The sequence below is a fragment of the Aquarana catesbeiana genome, linkage group LG04 (assembly GCF_042186555.1).
Source record: "Aquarana catesbeiana isolate 2022-GZ linkage group LG04, ASM4218655v1, whole genome shotgun sequence".
NCBI lineage: Eukaryota > Metazoa > Chordata > Amphibia > Anura > Ranidae > Aquarana > Aquarana catesbeiana.
Genome location: NC_133327.1, coordinates 109,062,079 through 109,086,766, shown reverse-complemented (window position 1 = coordinate 109,086,766; position 24,688 = coordinate 109,062,079). Strand labels below are relative to the sequence as shown.

The window sequence follows — 24,688 nt, the reverse complement described above, 5'->3', positions numbered from 1 at the left end:
ATAGTTTGTAAAGAAGAAAATGATAACAATTTCCCCATCCTAAAGATATGTTTGAAATGCGTAATGCCATGTGCAGGCCATTTAGCGGCATACGAAAGGTTGGCCAACTCCGGGTAGGTGTAGTTGTACCAGATACGGCTATAATGAGTAAAACCAATCACCCCCTGCATTTGTTTTGCTTTACACCATACCATTAGGCGATCAGTAGGGAAAAGTCAATTGGATTTAGTGATTGGGCTTCTTACCCTTCTGAGATAGAGCGTGCTTTTGTATAATGTAATACAATGGACAGGGAATCTACTCCTCATTCTCCTCCACCCGAGCCATACCTGACCCCATATGCTGCAACTGAGCAGCCAAAAAGTATATACAGGCATTCGGGAATGCAACCCCCCCCAATTTTTGGGTGCTGAAGTTGTACCAAATGGATTTTGGGTGAACTCTGCTTCCGCAACAGCTGTCGGAAGATAGAGTTACTTACCCTAAACAGTTTGAGGGGCCGCATAACTAGGGTATTGTGTAAAAAGTAAAGCAACTGCGGCATCACAATAATTTTCACCAGGTTCGCCTGCCCTACCATAGTGAGCCATAGTTTATGCCAAAGTTTTGTTTTGTTGCGAGATGTAACAAGCAGTGGGAATGTATTTTAACGAGAGTAGTCCGTAATAACCAGGGAAATCACCAACCCTAAGTATTTAAAGGAATCAACAACAGGAACTGGACAAAAGGAGGAGAGGCCAGAGTTAACTATTCCATCTAATGGTAGCAATGTGGACTTGGACTAGTTAATAGTTAGGCCCAAATAGTTACCAAATTCTGTAATCACAGACATGACTGCTCTACTGCTGAGAAGCTGGCTGTAGGTCTTCACCACAAGGAATCTGATCTGGAGAAGGATTGTCTCCCTCATTCAAGCGCTTTCATAGGAATCTGGAAGGTGGCAGCTGTCCTGGGAACTTGTAAGTAATGACCCTGAATTGATTCCTGGTGTCTGTGTGTGGGGGTGTAAGTGGCAGGGGTAACTATGGACTGGGATGTTTATCATAGGGTCTCAGAGTTCTAGGCATTCTCCTTTCCTTTGTTGGATCCTAGAATGTGAGCCTGGAGAGAAAAAGGGCCCCTGTTATTGTGCAGTGTTCTGAAAATTGTATTGGGTACCAATAGTTGTGCAAGGGCGCAGGGTAACCAGATGCCAAAGAAAATGACCTAATGGTCAACAGCTATGACACCTAAAGCTGGTCATACACCACAATTTTCTTATTCAATTTCCTTTAGATTTACCTTCAACTATGAAATTCAAGGGTCTGTCTGATTGTATACAAATTTAAAGTGTTTAGGTATTATATGGTTTTGGTAAATCTGAAGGAAAGTTGTACAAGAAAACTGTATAATGTATGGCCAGCCTTAGACTGTTTAATATTCCCAGTCACTTAGGGACAAAGAGATTAAGGAGAATACTGTCTTCTCACTGTTGTTGAATCTTAGTTAACGTACTCTCCCGATGTCATGAGACTCCCTCCGTGTGTAAGTTATGCAGTACCTCATCTTATCCCTGCTAGTTGTTTTCCAGCAATAACAATCAAAATGACATCCCCTAGACTGAGTTATTGGAGGCGGAGTGTATGGACTGGTGTTTGTAGTGGTGGGCAGCCTCTGTGATATTAGGGAAGAACCAGCTATTACCAGTGGCCCCTATGGGGTGGTAGCTCTACTACAATGTTGATGATTTTATATTAAAAAAGAGACCCTCCCACTTCACAGCTTATTTCTGTTCTTTTGTATTTCTATGGTTTTTGCTACTGTTGAGTGCCCATTGAGGGAAGCCTTGCTGTGTGGAAGCTGCCTCGCCAGAGTTATTGAGCTTGTTTTTCTTTCATCTGGCTACACATTCAGGTCCCAGTGACTCTCATGCTGGTCACACAGTATACAAAAAATCGGACGAAATATGGTCATTTAGACTGTTTGTACGTTTTTCGGCAAGTTAATGGGCAAAGTTTGAAAATTTTCTGCCGAACAAACGATAAATTGAAAGGTTAATGTGTTTCCCGTCCAAACTGTTTGCACTAGGTAATAATGAAAAAACAAACAAAAAATTGATTCATTTATGTCCACTGAACGATTTATCGGTCATTACACAATAGTACTATTGTTTGCTCTCACGGCCGAATGTTTGTTTTTCGAAAATGAGTTTGAACGATTTTTCGTATAGTGTATGGCAAGCATTAGGAAAAGTTGTTCTGAAGTCCTTTCACTGTACAGTCAGCAGGCTAGGAGTAGAAAGTAGACACCATAGTATTTCCTAACTGGAAGCAGTATAATCCAAGTGGTTGTGTGGCAGGAATGCAGAATGTATGGACTGGATGAACAGAAATACAGATCCTTTGACAAGTAGTACAGTTCACATATATTGTATAGTATGGATTCCATCTGTTTATTTAGCTCTTTGCCTTAAAGCGTTTGTTACCCCAGCATTTCATATTCCTGATATGATCCTGCTGCACCATGTACTTGTATGAAAAAAGTATCTGGTTCTCTTTGTATTGCTTCCTTTGTGTGAAATCACTGGTGTTCCTGCCAGTCCCTCTGCTTTCCTATTAAAAACTGACCACACTAAGTCCTCATGCACACGGACGTTTTTACAGCTGCTTTTTTGAGCTTTTTTTGCAGCTTAAAAAGGCCTGTCTATGTTAGTCTATGGCTTCATGCCCACCTAGGCGTTTTTGAGCTGCAAGTGGCATAGGCGTTTTTAAGCTGTAAAAAAAACCCAGGACCAGTGGGTTCTGAAAGACGTTTTTCAGCTGTAAAAACGCTCTGACGCTGAAAAACGCTGAAAAACGCTGAAAAACGCCCAAAAACGTCATTCACCAACGTTTTTTTAGCGTTTTTGATCCATTGAAAAAAAAAAAAAAAATTTGAAAAAAAAAAAAACGCTCAAAAACGCTAACGCGGAAAAACGCTAAAAAACGCTATTGCAAAAACGCTGAAAAAAGCTGAAAAAAAGTTAAAAAAAGTCACTGCAAAGATACTGGCGTTTTCATAATGTTTTTTTAACAGCCTGTGTGCATGAGGGCTAAGCAGGAGAGCACAGCGTGGTTAGTTCTCTAACTCTGCTGGGAACTCAGTGTACTCTCCTCTAATGACCTGACTTGGCCTGACACGCCCCCACTGCACAGCCAGTCACTGTGCTGCTGTCTCCTCCCCACAGCTCTTATGCAGCTGAGAACAGAGGGAATGTGATCACTTAGAAAAAAGGGAAAAAAATGTATTTTATTTATTTATATTTTTTATGTTTTTATACTTACACAAAAATGTTTTGCCTTTCATTTCTATTTTAAACTGAATGGGTTGACTTACAAGGTGATCGTTTACAATCACTAAAAATGTTGCTTTACTTTAGATGCTAAAAACCTCTTTGAGACAGTGCTGTATTTGTATTTCACGTTGCCCTAGGCAGACGATCTCCTATAATTAAAATGACAGTATCATTTTAATTAATAAATGCAGCATGAGGCAGCATTTGGTCTGATTTATATGCAGTAAAACCTTAGATTGCGAGTAACGTGGTTTATGAACATTTTGCAATGTGAGCAGTTTTTAAAAAAAAAATCCTGACTCGATTTGCGAGCGTTGTCTCGCAAGACGAGCAGGATTCAAGCCTCTGGGGTGTGCAGTACTGCATGTGGCCAGAGGTGGGGGGCGCCGGAGACCACTCGGGGACGTTCGGGAACCCGAGCATCTCCGAGTGCCCCCGAGCATCTCTGAGTGGTCTCCGAGTGTCCCTGGCATTGTAAACCACATTGGAAAGGACATTATTGACTAAAGGTTTGAATTTTTGTCCTATTAGACATTTCAACTTATTTGAAACCATTCTTGATGTTAAGAAAATTGCTCAGAAACTGACAGTCTGTAAACAATATTATCAGTATGCTCATGATGATATTTTACAAGTTATGGATGACTCTATTACATCAGAATCTGCCATGAGTCAGGAAGGAGCGAATACCCCCTGGTAGAGGCTCCTTTCAGACTTAGGTCAGACTTTTATCCCATAAACTCCAGAGGTAAGACTCTGGATTTGTTCCAAAAAACCATTGAGAAAGAGTTCACTAGATTAGCATCTCCGACAAGTAATGGAGGGTACATTTATAACTTTAATCTTACTATGAAGGAGCGTGGTGCTCTCCAAGAGTTGAGCCAGGACTCCTCCATAGTAATTAAGAGATCAGACAAAGGTGGTTTACTAGTTATTCAGGATGCGTCAAAGTATCAGGAGGAAGTGATCCATCAGCTGTCAGATGAGAACATCTAAATTAAACTTAAGGGAAACCCTAAAGTTAAGTTTAAGAACATTTTGAATGAACTAGTTCAGAAAGGGGTTAGTTTAGGTATCCTCTCTATGAAAGAGGGTGAAGCTATAGTTCTGGATTTTCCTATCAACCCAGTATTTCATCATATCCCCAAGACCCACAAGGGACTCGCCCTCCTTGTGGGTCGCCCTATAGTGGCTGGGATTGGTTCTCTGAAAAAAAAATGGGCTGTTGGATTGATTGTCAGTTGCAGCCATTAGTCAGGAAGTTACCCAGCTACTTAAGGGATACTAAGCAACTTTTGAATCTGTGTGATCAGATGGAATGGGTGGAGGGAGATCTATGAATCACTAGTGATGTGTCCAGTCTGTACTCATCGATACCGCACACATTGGGTTTGCGGGCGGTTGAGTACTTTCTGGACAAGCACAATGGGTATTCATCTATACTGAAGGAGTATATCCTAGAGTGCTTTGGTTATCTCCTTACGCATTATTTTTTCTGTTTTGGCAACTCTTTTTATCCTCCAGAGATGCAGAGCATCCATGGGTGCTCAATTTTCTCTCACTCTCGCCAACCTATACATGGGTTGGTGGGAGAGGGTGTACATCTTTTGAGATGTTAACCCATTCCACTCAGCCATTCGATTTTACAGTTGCTTTATTGATGATCTGCTGTTCATCTGTTTCAGTTCTGTGGGTACTTTGGAAAGTTTTTTTTCAGTTTTTGAATAATAATAATTTAAACTTCCAGTCTACAGGACATTTGGACAGTAAATCAGTTCCTTTTTTTAGATGTTGTTCTATCACACAAAGAGGGCCGTATTACATCTAGCCTTTATAGGAAGCCATTTTCGGGGAATAGCCTTCTCCGTGCGGATTCTGGGCACCCTAGACATGTCACCTGCAGAATTCCAGTGGACCAGTTCTTGAGGTTGCGCAGGATCTGCAGTGAGGAGGGGGATTTCCAGCAGGAAAAGGAGGAGATGTATGGTAGGTTTTGTGCTTGAGGTTATGGTTCAAACACACTCCAAAGAATGATAAATATTGCTGACGGTACACCTAGAGAGCGCTTATTGCAAAAAAGATCTAAATCAAATCTGGCTAATATCCCCATCTACTGCTTATAGTTTAGAATTCTGTAAAATTAGGAAGATTATGGAACGTCATATTTCTATCCTGTATGAAGATGAACGCTACCAAAAAATTTAAATCTAAAGGATTTAAAGCGGTGTCACGATGAGCTCCCTCTCTAGCCAATACATTGTCTCCAAGTGATTTTGGTTCTCGTATTTGCAGTAGAGCATGGTTGGATTTCACAGGGATGTTTAACCACTTCCCGTCCGGCCTATAGCAGAATGACGGCCGGGCAGTGGTTCCGTTATCCTGACTGGACGTGAGGGCATGCAGTGCAGTGATCGGTGGTGCGGCGTGTCAGTCTGACACACCGCAACACCGATCTCGGTAAAGAGCCTCTGACGGAGGCTCTTTACCACGTGATCAGCTGTGTCGAATTACAGCTGATCAAGATGTAAACAGTAAAAGCCGTGTATCGGCTTTTCCTCACTCACATCTGACAGATGCGAGTAGAGGAGAGCTGATCAGCTGCTCTCCTGACAGGGGGGGGGTCTGCGCTGATTGATTATCAGTGCAGCCCCCCCCAGGATGCCCCCTTCAGACCACCAGGAATGCCACCAGGACCACCAGGGATTGCCACCACTGATGACCATTAGGTATGTCAATCTGTGCCCACAAATGGTGCCAGTCAGTGCCCAGTAATAATGCCTGCTAGTGCCTCCTTATCAGTGATGCCCATCAGTGCCACCTATCAATGCCTAACCCATCAGTGCCCACCTATCAGTGCCCATCAGTGCCAACTATCAGTGCCACTCATATGTACCTATCAGTGCAGCCTTTCCGTGCCCATCAGTGCCGCCTATGAGTGCCCATCAGTGCTGCATACCAGTGCCACCTATCGGTGCCCATCAGTGCTGTCCATCAGTGCCCATCAGTGATGCATATTAGTGCCCATCAGGGGAGAACTGACCCATCGGGCACTCGAGCACTGCTCGATGGCCAGAGGCCATTAGGGGCCTGGACTCGGCCCCATGAAAGGCCACTTGAAGCAGCTGTAATAATGCCGATAATAATACTGCAAACAGCGCACAGCTTCCCACTGGCCCCTTCCTACCCTCCCGTCAGTACCAAGTGCTTGTACTGTATGCGTTGTGACATGACCTGAGATGGACGAGAAAAGAGGAGGGGCCAGCGGGGAGCAGCGCACCGTTAGCGGTATTATTAGAGGCATCAGGTGAGTGAAGTTGAGACACTAGGGCCGTCATCGGAGGGAGTGGGGGCGAGTACAGATGTATGGGACCCGGTCCCCATCATGACCGCAGGAAGGCCCATGATACTCTCCTGGTCCCTCTAGTGTCCCCCTGTGTGCTCCCTCCAGTGTCCCCCTGTGTGCTCCCTCCAGTGTCCCCCTGTGTGCTCTCCCTCCAGTGTCCCCCTGTGTGCTCTCTCCAATGTCCCCCGTATGCTCCCTCCAATGTCCCCCTGTGTGCTCTCCCTCTAGTGTCCCCCCTGTGTGTTCCCTGTGTGCTTCCTCCAGTGTCCCCCTGTGTGCTCTCCCTCCAGTGTCCCCCTGTGTGCTCCCTCCAATGTCCCCCGTATGCTCCCTCCAATGTCCCCCTGTGTGCTCTCCCTCTAGTGTCCCCCCTGTGTGTTCCCTGTGTGCTTCCTCCAGTGTCCCCCTGTGTGCTCTCCCTCCAGTGTCCTCCTGTGTGGTCTCCCTCCAATGTCCCCCCTGTGTGCTCTCTCTCTCCCTCCAGTGTCCCTCTGTGTGCTCTCCCTCCAGTGTCCCCCTGTGTGTGATCCCTCCAGTGTCCCCGTGTGCTCTCCCTCCAGTGTCCCCCTGTGTGCTCCCTCCAGTGTCCCCCTGTGTGCTCCGTCCAGTGTCCCCTTGTGTGCTCTCCCTCCAACATCCCCCTGTGTGCTCTCCCTCCAGTGTCCCCCTGTGTGCTCCCTCTCTCCCTCCAGTGTCCCCCTGTGTTCCCTCCAGTGCCCCCCTGTGTGCTCTCCCTCCAGTGTCCCTCTGTTTGCTCCCTCCAGTGTCCCCGTGTGCTCTCCCTCCAATGTCCCCCTGTGTGCTCTCCCTCCAATGTCCCCCTGTGTGCTCTCCCTCCAATGCCCCCCTGTGTGCTCTCCCTCTAGTGTCCCCGTTTGCTCTACCTCCAGTGTCCCCCTGTGTGCTCCCTCTCTCCCTCCAGTGTCCCCGTGTGCTCCCTCCAGTGTCCCCCTGTGTGCTCTCCCTCCAGTGTCTCCCTGTGTGCTTCCTCCAGTGTCCCCCTGTGTGCTCCGTCCAGTGTCCCCTTGTGTGCTCTCCCTCCAACATCCCCCTGTGTGCTCTCCCTCCAGTGTCCCCCTGTGTGCTCCCTCTTTCCCTCCAGTGTCCCCCTGTGTTCCCTCCAGTGCCCCCCTGTGTGCTCTCCCTCCAGTGTCCCTCTGTTTGCTCCCTCCAGTGTCCCCCTGTGTGCTCTCCCTCCAATGTCCCCCTGTGTGCTCTCCCTCCAATGCCCCCCTGTGTGCTCTCCCTCCAATGCCCCCCTGTGTGCTCTCCCTCTAGTGTCCCCGTTTGCTCTACCTCCAGTGTCCCCCTGTGTGCTCCCTCTCTCCCTCCTGTTTCCCATGAGGCATTGCAAGGCTGGCAGTTACAATTACTCCCAGAGGCATGGGACATGTAGTTCTGCAACAGCTGGAGGGCCCCAGGTTGCCTACCCCTGCTGTATGGTTTTGACGAAGCACGCTAGTCGCGTTAAACGTATCACCTTTATTCCCTGCCTGCAGTATATGCCACGTCATTTGTGCTTGTTTTTATCATCTCCTGAATAAATCCCATTGCATCGTATGGGAGTGCGGCCATCCTCTTATTTACTCGTGTATAAACAGGATTCATCCCTCACTCATCTACAGTAGATACGGTAAACCAGTGGTCATCAACCCTGTCCTCAGGGCCCACGAACAACTAGGTTTGCAAGATAACTGAAATACATCACAGGTGATATAATTTGCTGTTCAGTGATTGCAGTATTCTAGTCTGCATCTCCCCAAGGTAATACATAAAACCTGGCCTGTTAGTGGGCCCCGAGAACAGGGTTGATGACCACTGCGGTAAACTGATTGGTTATTAGGTTACACACACCATCTATCACAAAACACTATTTTAAATTCATGCACTGAAACATTCCTGGCTGAACAAATGAACAGTGTAACCATCTGTAAGCTTATTCACATGTACTACCAGTTATATTTTGTATGTTTCCAAGATGTTCTCCCCCACCCCATGCGCAGTCTGTTGACCAGGCTCATGAATGGCCCTTACATTGTACTAAACTACATTGTTAAATTAAACCCTACCATTCCTCTATCATACACATGCATTAGGACTGTTGTAAGCCCTTTATTGCTCTCCCTCTCATATTAAGCTTTCTAGTAATCCCTAGACAGGGTAAAACGGGGGGGGGTGGTGGTGTCTGTCGCTATGTGAAAATTGATCTCAAAGCGAGTGTGAAAGAGGACCAACTGATGGAGAGTGTGATGAGAAGCATTATGGATGGAACTGTACATGTGTGTGCTTACTAAAAAGGTTGTCATTGGAGTGTTATAGACCTCCCAGTGTTAATGAGGAGGTGGAGACTCCGCTCCTTGCACAGATGGAAAGGGCTGCAAGGGCTGGGCCAGTGATAATAATGGGGGATTTTTAACTACTCAGAAAATTGACTAGAGTAATGGCACTGCTGGGACAATTTGCTCAGAAATGTATAAACCTATTACAAGACAATTTTATGGTCCAGTTTATTGAGGCCCGACTAGGAATGAAGCTCTGCTGGACCTGGTAATCTCAAACCATGTAGAACTTATTACCAATATTCATGTAAAACAACATCTGGGTAGCAGTGACCAGAACATGATTTCATTTAATGTTAGCTGTAAGCAACAAATATATGGGTAAGAGAAAAACACTTAACTTCAAGAGACCAAATTTCCAAAGGATGAGGGCTGCTCTCCAGGACTTAGACTGGGAGGGAATATTGGCATCAATGGACACAGAACAGAAATGGGCATTCTTTAAAGTGACTGTATGTAAACTCACTGCAAAGTATATTCCCATGGGCAATCATTTTAAAAGGCTAAAAATAAAACCTATGTGGCTCACAGCCAAAGTTAAAATAGCTATAAATATAAAAATGAAGGAACGCTATCATCGCTTAAATGTTACAAAGAATATAACAGAATATGTACAGTAAAAAGGAAATCAAGGATGCAAAAATTCAAAACAAACGACAGATTGCAAAAGATAGTCGGACAAACCCCAAAAAATTCTTCAAATATATTCATGGTAAAAAGGTCAGGTCTAAGCATGTAGGCCCTTTACAAAATAATCTAGAGTGGGTGACTGGGGACAAAGAGAAGGCACATTTATTAAATACTTTCTTCAGCTCTGTGTATACAAAGGAGCTCATGTCCATAATAGGGGTGGTAGTGACACAGCCACAAATGATCCACAGTGGCTCAAAAGTGATATGGTCCAGAAATATTTAGACAGAATAAAGGTGGATTAAGCACCTGGACCAAATGGCATCCACCCATGGATCCTAAAAGAATTGAGCTCTGTCATTTCAAGGCCATTCTAATATTTACGGACTTGTTAATGACTGGAATGGTACCATTTGATTGGTCCAGGGCAATGTGATGCCCATATTTAAAAAGGGATCAAAGTCTTTACCGAGTAACTATAGACCTGTTAGTTTAACTTCTATAGTCAGGAAGATACTGGAGAATTTAATAAAAGACCACATAAATGAGTTCTTGCTGGAAAAAAATATTTTAGGCAACAGACAGCATGGATTCATGAAAGACAGAAGTTGTCAAACAAACCTGATTTCTTTTTATGAGGTAACTAATCAGGAAAGGGGTAATGTAATTGTGCCCAGGCAGACCTAAGCCAGGCAGACTTATAAAGGTGAAGTCGAATTCTACATGAAGTTTTTACAGCTGCTATATAGGGATTGAGGAAAGCTGTAATAGGAGAGAGAGAGCAAGAAATAAACAGCCTTTATGCATGGGTACAGTTAAATTAGACCGCAAGATGAATGGCATGGGTCACTTTAATGGTTTTCTCAAGGCTCCCTGGACAAATATTTTGCTTAATCAATTTGTGGAATGCCAGATGTTTGTTCTTTTTTAGTTTAGTGGTGAAGTGTGGGAGCTTCCACAAAGGTTGTAATGTATCTGCTCCAATCAGGGAGATACTTCTCATGTACCCACTTGGACATAGAGTAAAGCTTCCATATCATTAGTGAAATTTTGTTAAGATGCTTTTCTTTTTAGGAGCGTTTATTTAAATCTCGAATGGTTAGTAGGTGGTTAGATGTCAAATTGACATTCATTATCAGCCAAAGTGACAAGAAAACTTGGAGCAGGATGGAAAATGTTTTCAAACAAATTTCTAACCGTGAATGTGATTTTTGTCCATTTGATTCAAAATCAAATGTTAAAAGCCAATGAAATTTTGAAGCACCTTCAAACGACATTTGTTAAGTCATCAAATGTGCAAGAATCTTCATATGAATATTCAATTTAAAGTCTACTAGTGTATGACCCAGTCTAAGGGAAAATCACATCTCTGTTCTCCCTCTGAGCAACTGCTCTGTGTAATACATTGTTGAATTGAAGGCTGGAAAGCTTCTGAGCAACTGCTGGGAGGGGGGCAGGACGCAGAAAGACCTGGCCAACTTCAGTGGTTCTGCTCAAACTTTTGAGGATATATTGCTTCACTGTGCCTGCAGGTACATTGATCACCAAGGTCTGGTTCACACCTATGCAGGTTGCAGTTTGCATACCGTATTCCAGGTACATTTTGCATTTTTCAATACACGTTTTTGATCCATTAACCGGTTCAATATAGGGCATTTTCACCGCCTTCCTTCCCAGACCAATTTTTATTTTTCAGCGCTGTCGCACTTTAAAGGACAATTGCGCGGTCCTGCGACGTTGTACCCAAACAAAATTGATGTCCTTTTTTCCCCACAAATAGAGCTTTCTTTTGGTGGTATTTGATCACCTCTGCGGTTTTTATTTTTTGCGCTATAAGCAAAAGAAGAGCGACAATTTTGAAAAAAACACAATATTTTTTACTTGTTGCTATAATAAATATCCCAATTTTTTTTTAAAAAAACAATTTTTTTTCCTCAGTTTCGGCCGATACGTATTCTTCTACATATTTTTGGTAAAAAAAAAAAAAAAAAAAAATCGCAATAAGCGATTGGTTTGGTTTCTTGCTGAACCGTTAATGGGCAGGCTGAATGTACCAACTGGGGTACAACCAGCCTGCCGGATTCCCTAGCAATTATCACTAGCGGCTGCAGAAATCACTGTCTTGTCCCAGCAGGGACGGCTTCCCCCGCCCACCTCCACCAGGAGAAGACAATTGCTGATTCCCCTGTCAGCACGGTCTGTGTTGATGGGGGAATTTCTTTCCTGCTACTTGTGGTTGCAGGAAAGAATTTTGCACCATGTATGGCTGGCCTTATACACAGAAGATTTAAACAGATCTATATTCCATAGGCTTCTGGTGGGCGCTTACACACACAGATCCACGGTCCGGCCTGTTAACGGGCAATCGCGGGTGCCCGGAGGACATCGCGGCTGCCGGGCACACGCACTGGGTCCCGAGCAACACGGCGGGCACGCGTGCCCCCTAGAAGGCCGGGAAGCCCAGGCCGTCATATGACGTCCACCCAGGATGGGAGATCCCATCTGTGGACGTCATATTACTATGGCCGGGTAGGGAAGTGGTTAAAGTCTATGGAACCAAAAACCAGAAAAAAGTCCCTGGCCCTTTCCATAAAATGCACAGATGTGAACGGGACCCATAGAAAACCATGTTAAATGGACTTTGTGTTTCTGCAAAACTGAAAACGCACTAAAAAATGCATAGGTGTGAACCAGGCCTGAAGGTGTGTTTTAAAGATAATTTGCTGCTTAAAAATATAAAATACTTCATTGCTTGGCCACGGGGTCACTTTTAGTAGGACCTTTGTGTTACAAATATACTATATGCATTGATGATTTTGTCACCTTTCATTTATCAATGGTTTGTAGATTTTTAGGAAATATCTCTTAAAGCTCTACATACAATGTTGTATTTATTAATATATTTGAGCAAGGACACAATACCGATGTCTGTACATGCTTCAGTGTTCAACTGAATGTAGTAGAACCTGACTGGTACTGTGAAAGGGGTTAATGCTGCCTATTCCTCAGATTTTTGAAAGTGGGATTGGCTTGTTAGTCTTCTTTTGGCCAGGTTTCTCTTTCACAGAAAGACCTAAAGTTTTTCAGAAGAACGCATTTCTTGGATCTCATCTTGGATTAATTTCAAACATGTGCATCTATTTAGCAAGGGCCTGGAAAAGCAAACTGAACAGATTGCACAGGTTCAGAATTGCACAGCCAGAGATGGAATCCCACATACACTATATTGTCAAAAGTATTGGCCCACCTGTTCTGGGAAGGCTGTCCACAAGATTTGGGAGTGTGTCTATAGGAATGTTTGACCATTGTTCCAGAAGTGCATTTGTGAGGTCAGGGCACTGATGTTGGATGAAAAGGCCTGGCTCGCAATCTCCGCTCTAATTCATTCTAAAGGTGTTCTATCGGGTTGCCATACTCTACCAGTATTTTTTCAGTTGCTGTGTACAATGCACAGCACATGCCAAAGATAAGGTGGAGGAAATGTAATTTCTGAGCACATGTTACATCAATGGTGGCCAGTCACAGTGGTCAGTCACTGCTGGAGATGGGAATTGTATGAGATATTGAGCTGTGCTTATTTGCACATTATGGTAAGCGCCCACCAGAAGCCTATGGAATATAGATCTGTTTAAATCTTCTGTGTATAAGGCCAGCCATACATGGTGCAAAATTCTTTCCTGCAACCACAAGTAACAGGAAAGAAATTCCCCCCATCAACACAGACCGTGCTGACAGGGGAATCAGCAATTGTCTTCTCCTGGTGGAGGTGGGCGGGGGAAGCCATCCCTGCCAGGACAAGACAGTGATTTCTGCAGCAGCTAGTGATAATCGCTAGGGAATCCGGCAGGCTGGTTGTACCCAAGTTGGTACATTCAGCCTGCCCATTAACGGTTCAGCAGGAACCGGCCAAGATCCGAACCGTGTACGACAGGCCTAAATGTAAAGGGGACAAATTTGAGACAACTGTGCTTTCAGGTCTCATGCAATTCTGTGCACCCTTTCTGTAGGTTTTCAAAGTTACACTATCAAAAATATTAATTGTAAAAATAACATGAGACAGACAATTGGAAATATGGCCTATTTATTTAAGAAGCATTCATTACACAGTGCAATAATTTCTTTGGTAAAATCACTGTTTACAATAAAAAAAAATAGCAAGGCACTTGGTACTTTTGGTAACATCAAGACCTGAAAATAAATATGCACAGTTTGCAGCATCCAGAGGTATAGCCACATAACGGACAAAGTACAAAACTCAGTAATGCAAGAAAAACAAATGACAATAAAACAGTCCTAATGTATGAAACACAGCTGTACAATTGTGGCAGTTAAGAGACAATGTGAAGTGCTCTGAGGACCGTAGTTTATAAAAACACTTTAAGAAAACAATTTTTCAGTGGCAACACCTTTAAAAGAGGAGACATATTTAAAGCCCAATTGAATTTTCAATTTAAAATTAGCCAAGCACATTCCAGATGCATCAAAACAAAAAGGTGTGTAAAACCTTTGTTTTCTCTATAAAAATCAACCACAGCTTGAATAAAAAAGCCTGTGAGGGCATGCAAGACCTCTACAATAAAACCACTGCTCCCACACAAACAGCATGGGTCTCACTCTGAAGCTGCTGGCAAGCGACAGGCTTTTTTACTCAGAAAATGAACCAGAACACATTAAATGCCTTTTGTTGTTGCACCTGGGATGTGCGGTATTTAGCCAATTTAAATTGGTGGTTCAATAAGACCTTAAATGCATTAAAAGTCATCAACACTAAGCTTTAATCCGATGGAAAGAAGAGCAAGTCCATGGTAAAAATACTACTTGAATCCATTCTATGGCAAGAGCTTCCTATTGCAGTTTTCATCTTTTCCCCTCTGCTACAGCCATGAAGACATGCAAAAACATCTCCTGTATTTAATATACAATAAATGAAAAAAAATCCCACAGTGGGACATCCACATAATGTCCACATCAAGTTTGCAAAACTTGGGTTACAAAGGTAGATAATCCAATTTACCCATATGCAGCTAATAATGAAGTGTCAGAGTAAGCTGCAGAAATCCAGTATCCGCACCTATCTTCCATATGTTCAACTGAAGTCCAGTATAAACAGATGGGATATCCCAACATGATGGAACTGACAGTCTGGACATGGACCAGAGAAATACTAGGCTGACAGCGCCCAAAGTTCTAATACAAACATCTGTATTTGCATTGAGAACTTGTAGTGCTGTCAACCTGGTATTTGTCTGGGCTATGGGTCTCACTGACAAGCTGGATGTGCACCCAGGAAATCTTTTGTGGGCAAGAGTAGACTGGCCTGAAGTGGTAATGTTTACTCGTAATATTGTCTGGACAAGGAAAGGTTTGGTCAGGGACTTTAAACAGCTAGGAAGGTAGATGGATTATATTAGCACAACAAGCTAATTTTATCTCTAATCAAATATTTCATTCAGATGGAGTTACTACTGAAATGTTGCCTCATTAGTGCTTAAGTGTAGTCTCATGTGGGGAAAGCTGGCAGTTTAGTGCCTAATGCCCTTACAAAATAACATCCATTATATGGGCTTCACCAACAAGAGAACAGAGTGAAAGAATTTAATGAGAACACCAAGGTTCAAATGCTGAAATTCAGTTTCAAGAATGCTGCCTCCACCATAGGAATGTTTTTTTTACTAATGTCCCACATAATGCATACAACAGTTACTGTAGTACTTTATATACAAGGACTGTCTTTTTACCTTCTACCCTTTAAAGCTAATCCGTGGCCACACCACTAAAGTTATATTTATAATTATTATGCTCTGAAATGTATTTTGTAGCTGTAAAATTCAAAGCTATGGATTTTGAAAGTACTTTCTAATGACTTCTCTAATGACAGCCAATCCAGCTGGAAATGTCTGTAGCCTAAGCCCTTGTGAGACAGAAGAGTGCCCACACTGGAACAACACCATATCCCATTACATTTAAGACTATGGACTTGAAGGAACATGAACAGCGAGTTTCACGGATCACTACTGCCTGTAAAACCACTCTGCAGGAGGCAATGCTCCAAAAAAAAAAAAAAATGCATATATATGTTTATAAATAATATATATAAAAAATGAAGCTGAACAGGTTCAAGTTACAGTATTTGTTAGCCACACTCTGGTTTCCAAAATATCAGGTAATTTTCCGGTAGACAAGGAAAAACTGATCCAATTGTAGCACTGTACACAGCATCCAAATGTAAGGTGACGACACCTTGCTTTTCTAAGTATATTTGCAACTCCTTTCATGGCTTGGATGTGGGGCCAGTGATTGGCAGGTGTGAAAAGATGTATGAGGAGCATAAAAACAGGAAATAGTGTGTGAAACTGGCATCATCTGCCATAATAATCCTTAAAGAAAGTGTTTTGTTTCGGTCAATGTCCCCACTGAAAAGATTTTCTATTACATGAGGTTTTAACAAGAAGTGAAGGGAAATTTCTCCAATGGGGACACATATGACGCGTACACACGATCGGACATTCCGACAACAAAATCCTGGATTTATTTCCGATGGATGTTGGCTCAAATTTGTCTTGCATACACACGGTCGGAAATTCAGAACGTCAAGAACGCGGTGACGTACAACACGTACGACGAGCTGAGAAAAATGAAGTTCAATAGCCAGTGCGGCTCTTCTGCTTGATTCTGAGCATGCGTGGAATTTTGTGCGTTGGAATTGTGTACACATGATCGGAATTTCCGACAACAGATTTTGTTGTCGGAAAATTTGAGAACCAGCTCTCAAATTTTCGTTGTCGGAAATTCCAACAACAAATGTCCGATGGAGCCTACACACGGTCGGAATTTCCAACAAGCTCACATCGAACATTTGTTGTCAGAAATTCCGACTGTGTGTACGTGGCAATACTGTTCTATTCCTCCCCTACTGTCCAGAACTAAAGACAATGGCTTTAATCTCCTGTTTTACTAATTTGCCTATGGGACTGTTTAGAATAGACAAGCCCATCCTCCTCCAATAAACTCATAGCCAGTAGAGGAGAGTAGAAATGAATAACCTTGGCTGGAGAAACTACTGCTCCAGGATCCTTCCATTCAGTGGAGAATGCATGACAAAAAACATTGCATAAAACCATATGATCACCCACTAAAGGATCGCAGTGCCAGGATATTTTGGTGGAAGCTGCTACGGTTAACTAGTTAATAAAATCTGGTATTGGGTCTGTCAATCTCTGACCTGGAACAAGCATCGCAGCCACTGATATGATGAATTCCTTTCCTACATGCTTGCTTGGTAGTAAAGGCGCAGTCAGGATGACAGCCCTGGAATTCACACCTTTGCAAACAAATCAGCAATGGCAGATCCCTATTTTCTATCCTCGCAGATCATTAACTATGATGACTACAAAGTCAGCTAATCTAAACACGGTAAATGAGAATGCTTCACTGTAGGGTGTAACTTCATATAAACCTCAGAGACAGCAGAAATGTTCTACCTTCTCTGGAAGCAGATTTGCAAGTCATGTAAAGTTAAAATCCTAAGTGAAATCTGGCCGAGTGGTTAGAACTCCCAAAGCAGCTCCAGTGAATGAAACAGCTGAACAAAATCATAAAATACTGTCCTTATGTAAATAACAGAATATAAGCAAAGTGGTCCTCCTTGGTATTAAAAACAAAAACAAAATGGGGATGATTTATTAAAGGCAAATATGCTGTTCACTTTGCAAACGAAGTTGCACTCTGAGAAGGAATGTTCCCAGAGATTAGTGAAAGTAGTGAAGCTTCATTTTGCAAAAAATACCCACATACACATTCAAAACAAATAAACATTTTTACTTGTACATGATTGGATGATGTAAGTCAGAAGAGCTTCACCTTATTCAATAAGCTTTGGAGATAATTGCCTTGCAGAGTGCAACTGCACTTGCAAAGTGAACCATCTATTTTTTTAAGTAAATCAACCCCATTAAGTCTTTACAGGTAGTGTACGTACAAGAAATGTTATATTTGTGAAATTACCATTAATGGCAACTAATTCAAATGTATCAGTAGGGCACTACAAAGATGAGTTTACTATCTGCCCACCTTGTTTAGTTCAACTGTTTGTTAAGAATTAATAAATCACATGGCTGTGTCTCTATACATAAAGAAAGCAGACATGCTTTTGTTTGACTGAACATCAGTCACGTGAGAAGGGCCAGAACCCTTCAAGCAAGCAGGAAGTCCACAGCTGGTCACATATCTGTGCTTTACAATAATGGTGAGCAGATGGGTTCCTGTCAACACGTTGACTCCTAGATAGGATGGGCTATATCAGTTCCCCTTTTATCAGCCAAGAATGACATAAGTAGGTGACAGTAAACAACTTATCAAACTGGTTGACAAATAACAGCAATAAGTTACCTGGTCTGATAAATACAGTATTTATTTCTGCTGTCCTATGCAGCTGGTAGGTAATTCTTTCAAATTACATGGAAAGGGCGGTTCAAGGCAATGAGCGTGAAGATCAAAAATCTGCAAAAACCTAACATACACCAAAATGCCACAGTAACATTTCAGTACATTGCTAATCCACACTGCTAAAGCCAAATCTGGAGTTTTAAGCTGGCCATACATTATACAATTTTCTTGTTCAATTTCCTTTAGTTTTACCTTCAACCATGTAGTGCAAGGGCCTGCCTAATTAAATACAGATTAAAAGTGTTTAGGTTTGACCTCATATTATATGGTTTTGGTAAATCTAAAGGTACAAGAAAATTGTATAATGTATGGCCAGCCTTAGTTAGGTGTGTCAAATAAATTGAGGGCATAATAATACTTTGGAGGTCGCTAAGGTCACTAGGCTTTTTGCAACCTGAAACTGGTACAATAGATAGAGGAATGCAGATTGCTCACTTCTAATCTAACTCCAGGTGGGTCTACGGGGACTCTCTCTCTCTAGCACAGATTGTGTCCTTCCATAATTAGACGAATGCACACAGTAATGTATTTCTTTCACAGTGCATTATATTAAAAAGACAGCCAACTGAATATTTTTTTTCACTTTGGCACTGCTGTCTTCAGCTACCTGCTATGGTTCACCCAGGTGGGTAGCTGTAAGAGCGCTACTGGTGTTACCCAGAATACTACAAGTTTTATGTAGATACTGGAGGAGTGTGAGCTTCCTGCAACCCTGTGTACTAGGCATAAAACCTGCCAAACACAAAACATCAAAAACACTACACTCAAAGTTAAAATACCTGGCACACATCAGCAACGCAGGAGTAATCAGGAAAGTGCAAATCTCTACAAGTTTGCCAAAATGTACATGATGACTTCTCACTTTATAACAGAAGCATCTTACCAGATGATGGATGGTGGCATACAGCTGTCACTCACATGGTGACTGCTCTTTCAAGAACTATTGTACTCCATGACACTATTCATTATGAAGAGCACTTTATTTTATAAATTGGAGAAATGCTGTATTGGATAATGACTGGATATGTGCTCTAAAAAATAATCTTGTTCTTGAATTAAGTCATAGGACTTAGAGTGGATGGTGAACTAGGCGTTCACTCACATGCCTTTTGGGCCTTTTCTTCTTTTCATGATCTTGGAGGGCCATCATCTCTAAAAAAGCTGCTTTCTTACTGTGGAGAAACAATTGGCCCACAAATTCAAATAAATCTTAAAAGTAGCATAGCCCATAAAGCCTACACACAATAGACTTAAAACACAATAATGATAGCTGGAACCTGACCTGTAGCCTCTTTGATTTTATACATCAGTTATATTGTGAAGACAGCATAACCTTAAATGAGGACATGTGTGACATGTTCACTGTTATCAGTCAAGTTTTTATGTCGATCGGGTATGATTAAATTACATGCACTTTGCAGGACACAATGATATTTTAAAATATTATATATTTGGCTGCTGTTCAAAGAAGTCTGTTTTGCCCATGGAAACCATATCAATGAATGTGTTTTAAATATGGCATACTAAAAATAATAGCTGTAATGAGTTTTCTTGCTATGTACTGTGTAATATCTCCTGCAGATATTAGGTTAACAAAGTGCACTGGCTATGAGCCAAATCATAGCCACTCCAACCAACCATAGAAAAATAAATCTGACAGGATGCTATGGTTTTATGACACTATTAAGATGTACTCTGTACTTCTTTAAGAGCCACTGTACATGGAATTATGAAACCAGATAGATTTGGGCTTTGCTTTTTAATTCTATATAATTTAATGTAAATATCAAGAATACACCTCAAACATCTGTGGACAGAAGCCCTTACAAGGTCTCTCCAGAAAAAAGGTAAACTGTACAATATCTCAGGGAGTAGACCGTTTACTGGGTCACAAACTTGTACTGTAAAACCCCTTAAACATCCACTATCATCCAAATGCATACATTTTCCTGGGAGCCCTGAATCCCAGGTGCTCTATTAAGCAAATCTTGACTTGGGACGTCAGTGTTTGGGCCTGCCTTTTTTCCACTCCAATGGATCTTTGTCCTGATGAGACCGATAGTTGAAATCTGCATAATCGCCCAGTAATTAATCAGATACCCTTTTTTTATGTTTGACCCAGCGCTATGCAATTGATAGCTGTAATCTGGCTGACTGTTGTAGGAAACAAACACTTTACACTTTCTTAGATATACCATGAAGGCAAAGGTGAAGTTGAAACTTGGATAATAGAGCACCCAAAGATTGAGGCCCCTGAGATGCTCTGGGAGAAAGCTAAACCTACCTGTGGGCAACTGGAAGTACATGCTTGTCAATGAAAGTAGGTATAATAGGAGATAAGAGAAATAAGTACACTTCAACTCCTATAGACAAGTGGAGGACCTTGTGCAACCAGGGCCCTTACCTAAAGCTAGATGTGAGGTTGTCTGATGGTGAGGTGAAGTTCTGCTGTAGAAAATCTTTACAGCTCAGTAGGTATTTATGGCAAAACCACCCCTTAACAACTAGTAGTCTCAGCACAGTTAGTCTTAGGCTGGCAACAGACATAATGGTATTCAGAAGATCCAAGCACTAAATTAGTTTGGTAGAACAGTCACTGATCAGGGGCACAGAGGTGCCCTCATATATACAACCATTTTCCTGATCCAACTGTTAGCAGACAGGTAATCTTATAAAGAAGCTGTATGAAGACTACCACTGCTTACCTATCCATTAAAAACAGTAAACATCATGCCAAAACTTGGCATCAGTAATTTCTAAGTCACTACCCCACACACGTATGCAGATCCAAAGTTATGGATATACTTTGCCTTTCCTGATCTGTACATGTTTTCTGGTCAGTAACTTAGAAAATGGTAAGCCCAGGGACAACTAGCATCTTAAGAAGGAGATGATCAGCAATGGCAGCCTCCATATTCCTCTCATCACAGGTCTCCTTTAAATCTGTGGCAGCTTTAGAAAAGTTAGGGTTAGACTTCACAAAAGTCTCTGCAGTTCTAAGATAGTTACTGAATTGAGGGCTGTAACTCACTGAACAAGTCCTGATCCCGAGCACATGGAAAAAGTAAAATTTTTCCTTCATTCTTAAAGAATACATGCAATCATTGGCTAAACTTTTAGTTATTACTTTATTTCCCTATGCATTCACATATGCTGGTTAATTTTGTTCCTTACAGCCCACACAGTGAGCAGTTTATGAGGTATGGCTATTGTCCTTCAAGTAAGCTAGAAAGCTGGACTTTTTGAAGCTTTCTACCTTAACAACTAAACAAAGGCAAACTTGATGCAACTGAAATCCTAAAGCAAACCTCAAAGTATTAAAATATATCTGTTCTGTAGAGAATCAAAGGTCAGCCATTTTTGTGCAGCAAATCATGGAGAATGGGAATGCAGGTCATCTGTTCACAAGGAATGTGTGTCCCATTAAAGTGTAGGTAATTGGCTGATACAATGATTACAATGATATTGGCTTAAACCTCAAAATGGCTGCCTTCAATTAAACAATTCTAAAGGAGTTGTCCACACCGTTGAAAAATGAATATGGTAAACACAGCAGCAAGCATCAAGCAACAAAGTATAATGTTTCCCCACTGCAAGCTATAACAACATCTGTTGCATTAGCATTGCCTTTTCATAACAGCAGTGCTTGGAGTTCTAATATGTAATATGAAAATGTAATTAAGGAAACAAATTCCATTGTCAAGCCTGACCATTTGAGGAAAGGAGTTCAGTTTGCAATAAGCATTTTCTATACCCAGGGGTAGGGAAACATGTACCATTAATCATTTTTATTATGACGTGGACAGGGAGCTACAAAGTCAGTAAAGAGCTTTGATATAAAAAAAAAAAAAAAAAAAACAACTGGTATACAAAGCCATTAATTTACATGCAAAAGGCAAATATCGTCAGCAATAAGGAAATGTTGGGATTCTAACCAAGCAATGGGTTCAGGTGGCACCATCTTCAACCATTCGGGTCTTGGTTAACGTAAACAGCACCTAATCCACAGTTTGGGGGTAGATGGAGGATAGCAGAGGTAACTGCATAGTGACTACATACAACAAAACATGTAGTCACCCCTTCTGACCTGGCTCATATGGTCACATGCAAAATGGTCATTAGAAGACTGAGTCTAAAGCCTTCAAATATTTGAGCATCTTTAAACAACCTAGAGACTGGCGATGCCAAGTTGTAAGATATTAGTATGAGTAATTTCTGGAATGCAACTTTAAACACTTGCAAAACAAGACAGCTGGTCTGCAGTGCCATTGCAGTTCAGAGTATTATCCTAAAAGTGTATATAACTAAATACTGTCCCCACCCTACTTGCCCAATATCTGTGACTAAGATATTTTCAGTTCCAATAACCTTCAATATTCCAGAGCAATCGGTAAACAGGTCTTTCACATAAACTTGTGTTCAAGGCATAGCCTTTAAGGGCAATGTGTAGAAAACAAAATGTTGGCAGAAGTGCATAGAGCTGTTTAATACCCAATAACAATTGTTCTCACTATAATACTTTGTGATGTGATGAGGTCTAGTAATAAGAAGGCACATCATACAAAAAACAAGGGAAAAAAAACCCACAAACAAGTAGTCGAGCCACAAACGTTAAGTCCTTTTGCGTAGCGCCTTTAAACAGTAATGGTATGAAAGTTTTATTGTGAAAGGCACAGTATAGAATCTGTATATAAAAACAAAAATATATATACTCAACATTCTTGTTCACGTTGGGCCTGAGTTATTATAAAAATGTAAATACTCTTCCATAGGCTCAAAATAGTCTCAATAACACTGCTTAAAGAGCATTGGGGAGCCAGTAACTGCTTGCAACATACACTAGAGCTAAGCTAGGCTGCTGAAATCTGATTTGATTGGTTATTTATTATTTGTCACTGACTACAACTGCTCTTTTGCACTGTTATTAAGGATGCCCATTGGTATTTCTATTACAGTATGTCCTTATGACAAAAAATGATTATTCACGTTTAAATAAATGTTTTCTGTCACTACAGGATAAAAGGATATCTTAAAAAATAAAAAGTAAAAAACAAAAAAAAACAAAAACTTTGTACATAATGAACGTTTCATTTTTAAAATCCACTAAGTTTGAGGGGTTGGTGTTGATTTTGGTATGAAAAGAATATTATGGGTTTAGCACCACTTTAGTTTCCTAACCTGAGAAGCATTTGAACCAATAAAATATGGCTGACATATAGTCCAATATCCTGTCATAATTTTATATATTTCCCTTTAAAAGAGACTGTGTACGTACAAAAGAAAAGAAAACATATAATCAAAGCAAGTCGTTTTCCGATATTGTAGAGGTGAAGATTGTGAATCTGTAGGGAGTGTATGAAACTCTTGCTGTGACCCTGGTTTTACTGACTTCAGCTGTTGTGATGCATGGAAATCTGGGTATTATGTGTTCTGGCTGTTATCTGTGCAGACCGGACAGCAAGATCCTTCCTTTAATACTGGCACCAAGCAATGAGTGGGAGGGCAGGATTCCACAAAACATGTAATTGAGCCATCCTGGAAAAGAAACCATCAGTGTTAATTAGATATAAAACAGCTGGTATCGTTTAGGAAAGAACCATGAAGATCATCGTAAGGGCCGTCAAAAGTGGACAAAGTCTTTCAATGCAGTCCTGGCTTACAAGCTGGGATAAACTAGGTATGGATAGAGTAAGGGTGATTTAGAACCTCTGTACGTCTGCATCATTGGGGAGATTTGCAGCGGGGACACAGACAGCAATAAAAAGCTAATAGTTTATAATTACATCCTGGACAGACTTTGGGTCATGACACAGGAAGGAGTTGACCAGCTGACCTCATTAACACACACCCTGCATCATCTACCCTCAGCTGGTCAACTCCTTCCTGCGTCATGACCTAAAGTCTGTCCAGGAAGTAAGGCAGAAGTAATGGAGCAGTGTTTTCAAACAGCCATGAAGGCAGTGAGGTAAGTGTGTGTAGAATAAATGGAAAACTTTTTGATTTTTGCAAAAGAAGTACATTAATGCTAAATTTGTGCATAGCAGAGCTGGGATTTAGAAAAAAAAAGGATGAACTTAGCCTTTAAAGCAGTAGTCTTCAAACTGTGGCCCTTTGCTTGCTGTTATCTGGACCTTGGGCCACCATTTCATCCACTGACACCAACATTATGGCATAATTGCCTGCACTGACACCAATGAGGGGGCACAATTCTTCCCACAGACACCAACGATCATTTATTCCTACTGATGTCAGGACATTTTCTACTTCCTAAAGTCTGAAGGACAGTCAAATGGCCATTTTGTTTAGAAAGTTTGGAGACCCCTGCCTTAAAGTGTCATTAAACCTATTTAAAAAACATAGATCTTCCTTTTTATTCATAAAGAATTGCTATAAATAGGCTGTATAGAAAAAAAGAAGTTGCCCATATACCTTATTACAGAGTGCCTATACTGTGGTCACGGGACATAGCTATATCGCTCCCTGCCTCACTGTGAAGTCTTTGATGATTAATTCATGATTGAGCACAAGATGTATGTGTGAAACGCGTCTATGTGACCATATGTTGGTGTATTTGGTGTTATCCTTGTGAATAATGAAAGGCAATCGGGATTTCTGGAT

General features: G+C 41.7%; 1 protein-coding gene across 1 annotated transcript in view; it reads right to left on the bottom strand.

The window, feature by feature from the left end:
* Positions 1 to 13,689: 13,689 nt before the first annotated feature.
* Positions 13,690 to 24,688, bottom strand: part of PXDN (peroxidasin) — a 233,388-nt gene continuing 222,389 nt past the window's right edge. The window contains exon 23 of the mRNA XM_073625451.1: positions 13,690 to 23,605. Within this exon, the coding sequence (XP_073481552.1) occupies positions 23,492 to 23,605 (114 nt within the window). The 3' untranslated portion in view covers positions 13,690 to 23,491. The remainder of the gene's footprint in view (positions 23,606 to 24,688) is intronic.